General features: G+C 42.5%; 1 protein-coding gene across 3 annotated transcripts in view; it reads right to left on the reverse strand.

Annotated features, from left to right (window-relative positions):
• The window catches only part of KDM2A (lysine demethylase 2A), a 114600-nt gene extending 100133 nt beyond the window's left edge, over positions 1-14467 (reverse strand). Inside the window, exons 1-2 of one of the 3 annotated variants that reach the window (XM_059400386.1) lie at positions 14346-14467; positions 12119-12241 (exon numbers count right to left, since the gene is read on the reverse strand). In XM_059400386.1, coding sequence (XP_059256369.1) covers positions 12119-12160 — 42 coding nt within the window. In that variant the 5' untranslated portion in view covers positions 12161-12241; positions 14346-14467. Of the gene's footprint in view, positions 1-12118; positions 12242-12756; positions 12828-13438; positions 13530-14345 lie in introns of those variants that run through there. The other 2 variants (XM_059400368.1, XM_059400377.1) reach the window with 2 other exon arrangements.
• Between the last annotated feature and the right edge of the window lie 558 nt (positions 14468-15025).

A 15025-nucleotide genomic window follows, 5' to 3' on the forward strand; every position in this document is an offset into this window, starting at 1 on the left:
AAGACCTTAGTAGTCAACTGGGGCCTGATATCAGGCTAAGGAATTTGTGCCTACAATGGCAAAACCCTTCAAGTTAACTAAGCACTTATAAACCCTTTCCAGGGACGCTTGGGTGGCTCAGCATCTGCCTTCTGCTCAAGTCATGATCCCACAAACCTGGGATCGAGCCCCACATTGGGCTCCTTGCTCATAGGGGAGCCTGCTTCTCCCTCTGCCTGCCATTCCCCCTGCTTGTGTTCTCTCTCTCTCTCTGACCGATAAATAAAAATCTTAAAAAAAAAAAAAATTTTCCGAAAGGTACGTTTTTATTTTCACTAATCCACACATGAAAAGTTAAAGTTCACAGGGGCGACCGGATGGCTCAGTCAGCAGAACATATGATTTCTGATCTCAGGGTTTTAAGTTCGAGCCCCATGTTAGGGGTAGAGTTTACTTAATAAAAATTTAAAAATAAAGTTTAAACAATTTAAGTTAATCAAGGTTAAGTTTAATAACCTGAAATTCAAAGCCAGGTATCGTGAACCAAAGTCCAGTGTCCATCCCACACCACCACTGACTTTAAAGAGTAGGAATATTAACGGAGGATAGGAACTATATGATCTGAATCCTCGAAGCACAATATTAAAAAATAATGGTAAACATATGCCCTCCCCCGCAAAAAATCCAAGGAAGAGGCTATTACAATAGTCTAGACTAAGAGTCCAAACATTTGTAGTAGTAGTGAGAACTACAAAGAGATGAATTTCTCAAATTCATCTTAGCTACTGATTAGGTCTTAGCTACTGATTAAATTTGAAGGATAACAGAAGGAATAACAGATGACAGTGCTATTAACAAAAAAATGCAGTGGTCTCTTCCATCTTAAAATAAAACCTAACAAACAAAAACCTGAGAGAAACTTCTTTGGATCCTGCACTTTAACTTACAGCTATGACCTGCTCCCCTTTTCTCTTCACAGCCAAACTTCTCTAAACTTCTTTTCATTCCCTGTCTGTTTAATCTGTTTAATCTCACACTTACTTTGAAGAATGTCTTCTGCTCCAAATGCCACTGAACCTCCTGTTTAAAATCACCATTAACTTCTATGTTGCCAAATGCAATGAAAATCTCCATCTTTAATATACTCAGCCTCTGGGTGGCATCCACCTCAGTTGATTACCCACCCTCCTTTTTTCACCATTGGTATGAAACGTCGTTTAAGAATACAAACTGGAGGGGCATCTGGGTGGCTCAGTGGGTTAAAGTCTCTGCCTTCGGCTCAGGTCATGATCCCAGGGTCCTGGGATTGAGCCCCACACAGCAGGGAGCCTGATTCCCCTCTCTCTGCCTGCCTCTCTGCCTCCTTGTGATCTCTGTCAAATAAATAAGCAAAATATTTAAAAAAAAAAAAAAAAAAAGCGAAAACAAAAAAAAGAATACAAACTGGAGCCAGACAAACCTGGGTTCAAAAACCAGTAATCTCAATACTATGCAGCCATCAAAAGAAATGAAATCTTGCCATTTGCGATGACGTGGATGGAACTAGAGGGTATTATGCTTAATGAAATAAGTCAATCAGAGAAAGACAATTATCATATGATCTCCCTGATCTGAGGAAGTTGAGGGAACATGGGGGGTTTGGGGGTAGCAAAGGAATAAATGAAATAAGATGGGGTCGGGAGGGAGACAAACCATAAGAGACTCTCACAAAACAAACTGAGGGTCGCTGGGGGTGGTGGGGGGTAGGGAGAGGGTGGTAGGGTTATGGACACTGGGGAAGGTATGTGCTATGGTGAGTGCTGTGAAGTGCGTAAAGCTGGCGATTCACAGACCTGTACACCTGGGGCTAATAATACATTATATGTTAATAAAAATATAAAAAACTATTAAAAAAAAAACCAACCCAGTAATCTCTCTAGTTATCTGGTAGTCTTGGACAAATTATATAGCCCCTTCTTATGTCATTTTCCTAATCTATAAAATTGAGATAATAAAAGCACTTACTTCATAGTTACAAGCATTAAATGAATAAAAACACACTAACACTTAACACAGCACTTGATAAACTGTAAGTACAACAGTGCCTTGGCTTCCAAGACACCACTACTCTTGATTTTCCTCTCTGGCCTCCCTTCACTCCCTTTGTAAGCTACTCTATGCCTACCCAACTTTATTTACCAGACATATGCCAATGAGACACAGGTATGTGCCAAAAAACCCTTCCTGTGGTCCAGAATCACAGTCTGTTACCTACTCAAGAGTTCTACCAGATGTTTCATAGGTACTCACATTCAATCTGTTCAGACCTGCTCCAAACTGAGTTTATGCTCATGCCCTCAAATCTCCAGACCTGCTCTTCATTCAGTGTGCCCTATCTCAATAAAAGGACTATTACCACAAACTATTCACATGAGAAAACCTTGAGAGTCATGCTTACACATACTCCCTTAAAGTCACTCCCACACATCCAAGGAATCAAAGTCCTATGATTTTGTTTTCTAAGTATTTCTCAAAACCTCCCTACCTCCACTATGCGTATTCTCAACCATACTTCCCATCGTTTCTTACCTAAACCACTGTAGCAGCCTCCTAATTGGCCATCACCAAATCCATTCTCACTCCCTCCCTAATCCTTTCTCTAAAGTGCAGCTGTTACTAGTGCAAGCACATTACTCCTCTGCTAAACTTGTGCCTTCCCAGTGTCTTCAGAATAACGCCCTACTTGACCTGACCCCTTATTACTTTGTCAAGATTTTAACTCTCTCCTCCACATACTTCTCAGCAGTTAACACTAGCTCTTTTGGTTTTGTGTGGTTGATATGTTCTTCACATAGGTCAGATTCCTTCCAACCTCAGGGTTTCTCCATATGCTAATCACTTCCTTTTTGACAGGTTACCTCTTACTCATCCTTTAGGTCTCCCTTTTAAAAGCTTTCTCAGAGAAAGTGTTCTCTGATGCCTCCTCCCACTCCCGATATTTAGATTAGGTCACTTATTATACAGTCTCACTGCATCCTCTATTCACCTTTGTAGTCCTTTGCGTAACTGTAACTGACGTTACTAACAGAAGTACTCAGTTACTCCCCAACAGACTGGAAGCTTCACAACAGAGGGACCATGCCTGTCTTGGTTATCACTGTATCCCAAGAGTTTTGCATGGTGTCTGACGCAAAGCTAAGTGCTTGTAATATTTTCCCATTCATACCACAGGGCTTTGCATTAGCTGGTCCCTCTATCCAGAGCTCTGCTGACCCAGACCTGGTCCCTAAGTCTTTGAACTTCACAAGAATGGCTCCTCATCACTCAGGTCTCAGTCTCAAGATGCCATCTTCTCAGGGAGCCTTTAGGGATCATCAATCTCAAGGAACGATCCTCACCCTAATAAGTATAGATGACCCTTGAACAACATTGGTTTGAACCACAAGGGTTCATTTACATGCAGATATTTTTTGATAAATGCAGTACAGTACTTTAAATGTATTTTTTTCTTCCTCATGATTTGCTCAACATTTTCCTTTCTCTTACTTTATTATAAAAACACAAAGTACAAAAAATTATGTGTTGACTATATATGTTACAAAAGGCTTCTGGTCGAAATAGGCTATTAGTACTTAAGTTTTGGGGGGAGTCAAAAGTTACATGTGGATTTTCAACTGTGCAGAGGGTCAGGACCCTTAATCCCCACTTATTTAAGGGTTAAGTGTATTCCATCACCCTCTTAATTTCTTCAAAACATTCAGCACTACTTGAAACCACAGCATTTGGAAGTTACAAAAAAGTAAGGCCCAAGTAAAGTAGTTGTCACAGTGTAAGCACCTAAAAAAGACATCTATGTAAATGAATCTCCTGAATGAGAAAATACCACCTGGGAACATCCAAAGTTCATCAACAAAAGATATACAAACTATCTTCCAACAAAGTCGAAAAAGAGGCAATCTAGGTTAGAAGGCTTGGGAGCCAGACTGCCCACTTTGAATCCTGATTCTTTCTCTTAACTGGATAACCTCAGACAAGTTACTTAATTGTAATATGCCTCAATTTCCAAACTAGAAAATGGGAATCACAGAACCTATCTCAAAGGGTTGCTTAAAATTAAGTCAGTTAATATGTGAAAAGTGCCAGTATCAGGCACAAAGTGTGCACTCAAGTAATGTGTACTATTATCCATCAGATTGGGCTTTTGCTTCCCTTGTCTCAAATATACGGGGTGAATTTTCCTTTATCTTATCCACCCAAAAAGGCTCACGATTTTTTGCTGTTGTTGTTCACCACACAACTCCAAGGGCATCTTTCAGACAGATTAAGATACGTGAATGGCACCTGCTGGAATTGTGAAATATGGTGGCACCATCCTCAAGTTCTGGCAACCCCCCAAAATGATGATGATCAGAGTATTAAGATGATCAAAAGACACAAGAAACAGAGAAGTACTTTGGAAACTATAAAAGTACTATAAATGATCACTGTATTTATGATGAATCTACAATCTTTTGAGGTGATTGTCAGAATCTTTAAGAGTGTGTTGGCCAGATTACTGCCCTGAGAGGGTTGTGTATTCCAGGGCTCTAAAGAATGGATTAAGGTTGAGGCTACATATTGAATTCACACTGAGGGCCACAACCATCTCTTGAAACTGTTTCTTTTTTCTTTTTTTTTTTTTTTAAGATTTTATTTATTTATTTGATAGAGAGATCACAAGTAGGCAGAGAGGCATGCTGAGAGAGAGGAGGAAGCAGGCTCCCTGCTGAGCAGAGCCCGATGCAGGACTCGATCCCAGGACCCTGAGATCATGACCTGAGCTGAAGGCAGAGGCTTAACCCACTGAGCCATCCAGGCACCCACTTTCTCTTCCTTTCCATTGCTACTAACTAACCCCCAGAACAGTTATTCTCAAACTTCTGCTTATATTGAAATCACCTGGCTTGTTAAAACCCAGATTGCTGGGCCCCAATCCCAGAGTTTCTAATTCATTAAATATAGGGTAGGGCCCCCTAAATGTACTTCTAACATGTTCCCAGATACCCAGATAATGCTGATGCTGCTGATGAGGGAACCACACTACAAGAATCCCTGCCCTAGAGATCAGGTACCTGATACTTATTTCAATATTCTTGGACATGTCCCTGACCTGAAACTGCAAAAACATTACTCCACTTTGATCAAATTACCATCTGATTAAAAACAAACCACAACTTCCAATAACTCTCTATTTTCCATGTCTGGCCTTCGTAATTGTTTAAAATGTGCTCCCAATATTATCAACAGTGCCTTCCAAAACAAATCTTCTACTTTAGTCCTATGAATCTAATGAATGTCCTCAGACTAGGCCTTATAAGCACCCCATTCCATAGCAAAGCTTATAATGTCTTTGCCTCCGGCAAGGCCACCCCCTTCCCTCCTCCTCTCTACCTACCTGAAGGTGGCCTTCACCACTGTTATTTGCCAAAACCACTTGCTTGGTCACTATCTGCTGCCTTTTATCTTTATGGCTTAAGTTTTTACCAAGTACTCACAGATAGAGAAAACCCCCAAGAATCTAAAATTTAAAACAGAAAACAATGACATGAGTGACAGGCATAAATAAAAAGTCTGACATATATACAAACAGCACAAATACTGCTCCGTTACTAGATCAAATGCAGTAAGTTCAAAGTTCACAAAAAGAATGTGCCACCTTTTTCTAGACATGATGAAACACTGACTGTCAAATATTTGTAACTATCTCATTTAGGATGTTAAGATATCTGTGAGGGAAGAAATTTTAAAAGTAGCCTCAAAAAAACAGAAAGGACTCGGGCTACAACTTCCTTTAACAGGAATTGGTATCATTGGTTTTCTGTATGAAATAACACAAGAAACATGAGGTTCAAGGTCTGATTCCCCCCACCCCCACCAACTCTGTGATCTTGGGCAAGTCACAGACTAAAACTCTTATTTCCATAATAAAAAAGAAATTAAAATTTAAAACTATACCATCTACCTTACAGGCCAGTTTTGAGGATTAAACAAGGTACTGTGTATGAGAGAACTTAGCCCAGTACTCAGTACATACATACTGAATTTGTTGATGTAAAACCAAAATGGGACAATAGAGTATTATTCCAAAAATGAGTTCACATAGAGCAAATCTAGTCAAGGATGTCCATTTACCAAGAAGAAAAAAAAAATTTTTTTTGAAGATTTTATTTATTTATTTTAAAGGTGGGGTGAAGCAGATGGGGAGAGAAAGAGAGACAAGCCAACTCCTTGCTGAACGTGGAGCCTGTTGCAGAGCTCAATCTCATGACCCAGGAATCATGACCTGAGCCTGAGCTGAAGCCAAGAGTCAGCTGCTTAACCAAATGAGCCACCCAGGCACCCCAAGAAGAAAAATTTTAAAGGACATAAAATAATGGTATGTTTCTCTGTATGGAATACAGTAAATATATCAATTCTTTGACTTTTTTAATGGCCAAAACTAGGACTTCAGAATAATACAAAATATCATCACTTGCAACTTCACAACTTTAAGATGGTCTAAAACCCAGCAAAAACCTCGAAACAGAAGATTTTTACAGGATTAAGGGAAGAACTTAAAATTCAGACTGAGCTTTTAAAGTTAACTAGACTTTTTTTTTTCATTTGTTCTAATGGCCCAAATACTATAAATGTGTTCATCTGGCATGTGTGCTAAGTATAAATTTTTTCTGTCACAGCTTAAAGCTTCTGGTTCTATGCACACTGCAAGACCTAATATCCAGATATTCTGCTCATGCCTACACACCAAACCCTCCTTCATTCTAGTGACTTATCACTGGGCCTCAAGAAAACTGGTAGCAAAGAAAAGTATTTATCAGGGCTTTCAACAAAATCAACAGATACTTATCAAGCACTTTCTGTGTTGTAGATGGAATACTTTCTCTTTTTTTGAAGCTACTTATTGAGCACTTTCTGTGTGTCAGGCATTATTTGAAGCATCCAGTATATACCATAAACAAAACAAACTCCCAACTCTCAAGGAGCTTACACTCCAATGGAGACGCACAAACAAAACAAACAAGTATGATAATGACTAGTGCTCAGCAAAATAAAACAAGAGAAAGTGATAGGGCTTAAATACAGTCCTCATTATGGGTCCCCAAAATGCAGCTTACTATGGAAAACTGATGCATAAGAATAAAGAATTAGTTCCCTCATTATCTGCATTTTGAATCACCCAAAAATGGGCAACAAGTTTTTCCTACATCTCCAGGAAGGATGCTGCAACACTCAGAACAATGTACTCCTCTACCATCACAGACTGAAGGTTAAATCTAATTAAATAATTATAAATAAACAAATTCAACAATTTAGACCATCTATAACTTTTTTCCAGTTGTTAACAAAATGACACTTTCAAGATACGGAAAATATGGCTTAAAAAAAGAAGGATTTCATTTTGCCAAGTCCATTCCTGGTCAGAAAGACCTTACTTAGAGTGGGATCATTCAAAGTGGGACTGTTTATAAAAGGGATAGTCTGGTAAATACTACTGAATCTTGGAGGACAATCTGTAAGGGTAATCCAAAGAATGGTGAAAATATCATTATGGCTTCAATGCCCCCAGTTTCTTAAAAAAGATAAATGATTTAGCTATTTCAAAGAAAAACATATGTAAGAAATAAACAGCATTGAACATCTAACAGTATAATAACACCCTTTAGAAAATCTCTTATCTCATCATCAACATTGACAATCAGGAATTCTCAAGAAAATCAACATCTCCTTCATATAAGATTCCGTAACTTCTCTTACCCTGAAGTATACTGTCTTCACTTTCTTTTACATTGGTTCAGGTGTCCGTTTATTTCTACAATTGCCTTTGGCAGGAGCCAGTGAATTTTTCCATACTAAATGTAATGATATGTATAATATATTATACAAGTTGAGGACACATAGTCCAGTGTATTAAAATAAATAACAAGGCGCCTGGGTGGCTCAGTGGGTTAAGCCTCTGCCTTCCACTCAGGTCATAATCTCAGGATCCTGGAATCAAGCCCCACATCGGGCTCTCTGCTCAGAAGGGAGCCTGCTTTCCCCTCTCTCTCTGCCTGCCTCTCTGCCTACTTGTGAACTCTGTCAAATAAATAAATAAAATCTTTAAAAATAAATAAATAAATACCAAAGGTCATCTTTTCCATTAAAAATGAAAAAAGTCTCTAATTAAAACGATACTACGTAGCATATAAATGGTATTCAGATGCATGCTATTTTGCCCTTGATTTTCTTTCTTTTTTTTTTTTTTAAAGATTTTATTTATTTATTTATTTGACAGAGAGAAATCACAAGTAGATGGAGAGGCAGGCAAAGAGAGAGAGAGAGAGAGAGAAGCAGGCTCCCTGCTGAGCAGAGCCCGATGCGGGACTCGATCCCAGGACCCTGAGATCATGACCTGAGCCGAAGGCAGCGGCTTAACCCACTGAGCCACCCAGGTGCCCTGCCCTTGATTTTCTATGCAATTAAGGATTACTCAGAATTGGTATGATTTCAAAAACCTAAAAGATCATCAATTATAATTGCTAAGGATCTAACTAACATCTTAGATAAAGTAACTGTAAGACATTATGCTGAATATTCCCTACAAATCAATACTTAATATACATGGTCAGAAACAAACAACTAAAACTACTCCAACACTTTGGCTACCGAAATAAAATGCAGAAAAAAAGAAGTTCCATCTTTAGTACTCGTCAATATTTCTCAAAAAAGTCCTCCATCTAAATTTACTAGAAATACAGAAATAAATAATCTTCACCTCAGGACAATCAAACATCCACCCATCACCAAAGCTGAAGCTTCTACCCCTCTCACTTGAATACCCTTTCTAGGTACATCATCGTGCCTTAGAGATCTGTCTGGCTTTGTTCTAGGAATCCATATACAAAATGACTCATCTTCTCATTAAAGAACAAAACTATGTCTTGCTTAAGAATAGTCAAACATCATTCATTTCCCACATTGCAAAACAAGCATTCTAGTTCCAGAAAGTAGAGCTTATGCCCCAAATCTATACATATACACCATCTTCAAAGGTACAATTCTCTTCCATATGTAATAGTAAAGTTTAGCAAGAGGCAAGCCATTTTTTTAAACTAGCTATTTCTGACTTTAATTACCTGTCACAAAATTGATACAAACATATCAAAATTTACCAAATTCAGCCTGTGCACTTGAAATAGCTATCTCAGTAAAAAGCATTAAAATGACTTACTCAATTTTTAACAGTAGTCTTACTAGTAAGAATACAACTTTTCTTTCTCTCAAAGATAGGTAAATGGTCCCAAATACAATAAAATCATTCTGAAATGAGTCTGGACTCAGACTTTTTTTTTTTTTTAGATTTTATTTATTTGACAGAGAGAGAGATCACAAGTAGGCAGAGAGGCAGGCAGAGAGGGAAGGGGAAGCAGGCTCCCCGCTGAGCAGAAAGCCCAATGCTAGATGCTGCAGGGCTCGATCCCAGGACCCCGAGACCATGATATGAGCCAAAGGCAGAGGCTTAACGCACCGACCGACAAAGGCACCCTTGGACTAGGACTTAATACTGATATTGTCTCTCGAAAGGCTATTTTAGAGGCGTATCATAAGGGATGACCATTTAGGTTTTGTCCCTTAAAACAACATGGAAGTAACATTTAGTAAAACTAAAATCAATGTACCAAGTAACCCATTTCAATTCGACAAATATATATTGCATGAGGCCACACAAATTTTAATCAGTAAGCTAAGTAAACCTGTCATTTGTCTCTCTTTCAAACTTTGTGTTTTATGGCCAATACCTGCAAAACAAAGTAAGTTCTATACTTTGACCTACTTTAAAGACAGACACAGTGTTTAAAAACTACTAACTACTATAAAAATTAGCCATTATAGTAGTCTTAAAATTCCTCAAATGAGATCTAACTTAACCAATGTAACATGAGGACTCACCACAGAGACAAACATTAAAAGTCTAATAGGCAAACTTTTCACTCGAATAAACTGCCACTATGCTCTCAAATCAAAAAAGTTACGTTACAGGGGCACCTGGGTGGTTCAGTGGATTAGGCCTCTGCCTTCAGCTCAGGTCATGGTCTCGGGGTCCTGGGATGGAGCCCCGCATCGGGCTCTCTGCTCAGCGGGGAGGGGAGCCTACCTCCCCCTCTCCCTCTGCCTGCCTCTCTGCCTACTTGTGATCTCTGTCAAATGAATGAATGAAATCTTAAAAAAAAAAAAAGTTATGTTACAGAAGTAATTTACACTTCAGATGTAATTCTGTCATGTAATCTTAGAAAAAGACATCAGTCACCCTAAACTTCAGAATTATTACCCAAAATTCCAAGATTCCCCCAAATATCTGATGCCCTCTCATACAACACATGAACCAAAAACAAAATATGCTAGATATGGAAAGGGTTAATGTGTGCAACAGGTAGCAATCACTTTACAATTAAAAAAAAAAAAATCTTACCAGGACAAAAGTCAGATTCCCTGGATTTCTACCACTACCTTCCTATTTTGTTAAAAAATGTGAACTTTTTCTGGCTGAATGAAAAGCTCATCCTTTGAAAGACTGGATCCCAAGATCCAAGATCCTTCAAGTATTTACATAACAGCTCAACAATTCTGCAAGTCTGACATGATAAAAATGATTCCCCATATAGCTGGGAATAACCACCTGGGAAGAGAACTCTACAGCATCCTCTTTCTTCTCCTATGGTCCCAAAGAAAAGTTTAAGGAATGTCAAAACAAGCACCCAAAATTTCACTACTGACATACGTAGTTTATTTCTGAAAGTAAAAGAATAAGAGTTTATTTCTAAAAGTTAAAGAACTGGGACACCTGGGTGGCTCAGTGGGTGAAGACGCTGCCTTCAGCTCAGGTCATGATCCCAGGGTCCTGGGATGGAGTCCCACATCAGGCTCCTTGCTCAGCAGGGAGCTTGCCTCTCTCTCCGCCTCTGCCTGCCTCTCTGCCTGCTTGTGTGCTTTCTCTCTCTTTCTGACAAACAAATAAATAAATAAAATCTTTAAATAAATAAATAAAAGTTAAAGAACTATATTCTCAATATATGCTTTAAGAGACGAGGCAAATCTCTGGAATAAGGCTTGCCAGAACATACATTCCTGCTGGATATACTTGAACTCCACACCTTTCTAACAGTCACGTTTAAACAAAGTAGCCTTTTCTCAAAAAGAGTGGAGATCATCAGAAAATGATTACAGAATCAGTCTGTTTTCCTCCAAACTCAGTCTAAAATGCAGAGCCAAAGAAAACCACCATAAATTCCTTTAGTAATCTTTTAGGTCTCTCAGTTCACCAAATTTCACATAATACAGACAATTCTTTGGCTTTCCCCATACCTTACTCTAAAGATACAAATGCAAATTTCTGAAATGAATATATGGTGAAAATATTAATAAAGTTCTCTTTGACTAGGGGATACAAAAACCAAATTTTTAAACTCCAATAGGGAAACACTGAGAGGAAAGTAGGGCTTAAAGAAAGAAATATTCATATGCACATACAAGCAAATTCCCTCCAAACCATTACTAAGTAAAAATTTCTTTCAACATGATGTATCTTCATACTTCCTTCCCAAAATACAAAATATAGAACTTCTGGTATTCTACCCTTTCTCAATCAATCCCCACCAACCCTCTAAACCTATCAGTGTTACTTGTGTTAAAAATAAAAATAAAATCCATAGTTCTACCCCCCAGATCAAAGCCACAATCCTGACATACCATAATCTATAAAAATGATACAGAACTATCCTTTCTCAGTTTTGTCCCTAAAATTTACATTCTAATCTAACTTAGATTACAGTGTCAGTATTGCAAAATTAGTAATCCCTGTCACAATGTAATCCACAAAATCCTTTGATTTACAACAGTTTCTATAGAAGTTAAGGCTACATACAAGTCCGTTTCCAAACAGGATGAATATTAAGGCTCTAACTACTTGGCCTAAAAACCAAATGAGATATTAATACACCATCTCTCCTCTGGTATACAGAAAAGCCACCTGGAAAGTTTTAATCACAGTAGGTTCACAAATGGAGACAAAACAGTTATTGTACTTCAAAATTGAAAAAAAAAAAAAAGAGAGAGAGAGAAAAAGAGAGAATAAAATACTAACCAGTCTCTGGCTGTAACGAATCCTTTCTTCTTCGGGTTCCATCTCTCACTCTTCTGTTGAAATTACTGTGAAGAAACCACTCCAGGGCTGCCTTCCTCTTCCTTGGGAACCAGGTTTACAACACTAAAGAATAAGGATAGAAGCAAAGATGAGAACTCATCCCCAAACTCAAGCTTTCTTTTCACAGGAGGGGGATTTAAGATGTGTGTAAGTTAAAGGCTCTCTGACAAATCTGGTTCCTCCTCGTCAGTTCAGGACCCCTCTGCTCTGGGGCAAGTGTTCCCCTGCCACGACCAACATTAATCACATTACAACTGTCTGAGGCCTAGGCAAAAGGAGATGATGTTGGTTTCAGTTCCTTGTGGATGGGCCACACACCACTGTTTCTTCCCCACAGGATTACAATAAGCCAGCCTCCCCTTGATGGCAGCAGTGGCAAAAAAAGAAAGGGGGGGGGGGGACTTTTATCTGTAGAGAACTGACCAGGTGAAGCGGGCACTGAACAAATCCAGATCCCAACCAAATTAGCTCTCTCTCACGGGTAATTAGAAACTAAAAGGAAAAAAGGGCAGACTATGATTTAAAAAAAAAAAAAAAAAAATCAGGATAAAGAAAGATTCCAAAACAATTTCCCATACCCCTCTAGGAAAGCCTCACACAATCGTCGCCTTCCTTCCTAGAGTCCCTGGATCTTTTCATTCCCAAACCAACACTCCACCCCAACACAAGATGTAACTCTGAAACAAATTCAAGAGAGTTGCAAATCAGGGACAAAAATCACATTAGATCTTTTTGAATAAAGTAATAAAATGACCGAATCCATCTACAGAAATAAGTAAAATACAGCTTTCCAAAAATTACGACCGAACTGCGCGAGGGTCGAGCGGTAATACCAAGAAAGGTTTTTTCTTTTTTTCTAAATATTCTCAAGGATAATGGCTTCCATAGGGAATGCAGATATTTTTTTTTTCCTTTTTGCAACTACATTACAGCCACGTTAATAGCATCCTTTCAAAACTGCTACGAGACCAAAGGACCCAATGACACAGTTTGCAAGAGCAGTTCGTGGCGGAGCCCTCCTAGAGGAAGCCCTTGTCCCAAGTCGGGAGGAAAAGAAACCGTGTTTGCACCCCTGGGCGAGGACCGCCGGGGACTGAAAGCAGCCAGGGCCGGAGAGGAAAAATGGCAAATGGGCCCCCCGAAGGTAAGGCGCTTCAATCGTTCACCCATCGGAAAAAGAAATAGAAACTTTACATTAAGACTTCAGATAACACGGTGAACCAAACTTCCAGGGGGAAGGCCTAGGAGGGGGAATCTCACCGGGGATTTTGCTCGTGAGTTCTTGTCCAAGTGAGAAGTAAAAGATTCCAAAAACTGAGAGGAAAAATTAAATCCCAAACGTCGTCTTCGTTTTTTTTCCGTGGATCAACCCAGTATCCAGAGAGGGTCAGAGCGACCCGGAAAAAGAGGAAACAGTTGCTGAATCAAACCTCCTCTTCAAGCTTCGGAGACCGGGAGTCGGAGGCGTCAGGAGAGGGGAGCGCGACCCCTCGGCGCCGAGCCCGGGGCGCCCCCGCCTCCCCCGGGCCAGCGGTCAGCAGCCCGTGCCCGAACCCCGGGCCAGCCCCGGCCGCGGGGAGCGCCCTCTTCGCTGTGCCCTCGGCGAGCAGCCGCCCGGCCGCCTCCGGATCCCAGGAGCGGCGGCCGATCAGCTGAGACCGGCCGGCCCGAGGCTCCCCGCGCCGCCCCGGCCCCCCGGAACGCGGGCCCCGGCCCCGGGGGGCGGAGAGGGCGGGAGCGGCGCGGCGCGCCGGGCTGGGGGCCCGGACTCCCCTCGCGTCTCCCCCTCAGCCCGGGCTCCGCGCTGCGGGACGAGCCCCCGGCTACTCCCCAGTCGCAGAGGAGGGATTCCGGGGGATGGGCCCCCTGGCGTTGCCCCTCCTCCCGGAGCGCCCCCTGCCCAGGATAGACGGAGCGGCGACAGGCCCAGCCGCTGGGAAGGTGCTCTGCGAGCCGCAGCCGCCGCCGCCGCCGCCGCTGCCGCCGGGGAGGGGTGTTGTTTCCCTCACACAGGAGGAGCCGCTGAAGCAGCCGCCGCCATTTTGAACCCGTCAGACTCTCACATACACACAGCTCTCCGCGGCGCACTGCGCAGGCGCCGCCCCCCCACCCCTCCTCCGGCTCGCCTCCACCCCCCCCCCCCTTCAAGCCTCCCTTCGTTTCTTACCGCTCTCCCGGGCGCACGTGAACGCGCACGCGTCACTCCCCTCTAACGCGGACACTCCGCGGCGCGCGCACGCGCGGATGCGTCGGCCTCGAATCGCCCGCGCCCGGCGACGCCGACGCGGCTCCCCGCCCCCCTTCGCGTCAGCCTGCCCGCCCTCCCGCCGGCCCACCGCCCCCGCTCCCCCCAGGGCCTTCTTCCTGGGCTCGGGCCCGACCCGCTGCTCGCGCCTGCGCGCAGACCAGGATCCTCCTCCGCGCGCCCTCCCCTCCCACACGCCCTCGCTCGAACACACACACACACACTTCGCCTCTGTGACCCCGCCCCTCGCCGGCCAGCTGCGGCGGCGGCCCTCCCCCACCTCTCCCGGGAGGGTGGTGACCCCCCCGACCCCCCACAAAGCACAACAACCCCCCCAAGCAGAAGGGAGAAGCGCCCCGTTCCCCTTCAGCCGCCCTTTGCCCCAGTCGGCCCGTCACAGTCACACAACCTGAAGGCCGGATGGCCTGGGCCAGAGCGGCCGTTGCCCGCCTGAAAGCCGGGTCTCCCGGGGTCAGGCTGCTGGGCCGGGCCGGTCCGAGCTCGGCCCCGTGTTCGGGCCTGCCCAGGGCGAGGGGACGCCCCTTCCCCCGGTTGCCCTCCCCTCGCCCTCCGGCCGCTGGGCCGAGGGCGGCCTGCCCGCC

Source organism: Mustela nigripes, chromosome 1, assembly GCF_022355385.1.
Source record: "Mustela nigripes isolate SB6536 chromosome 1, MUSNIG.SB6536, whole genome shotgun sequence".
Classification (NCBI taxonomy): Eukaryota; Metazoa; Chordata; class Mammalia; order Carnivora; family Mustelidae; genus Mustela; species Mustela nigripes.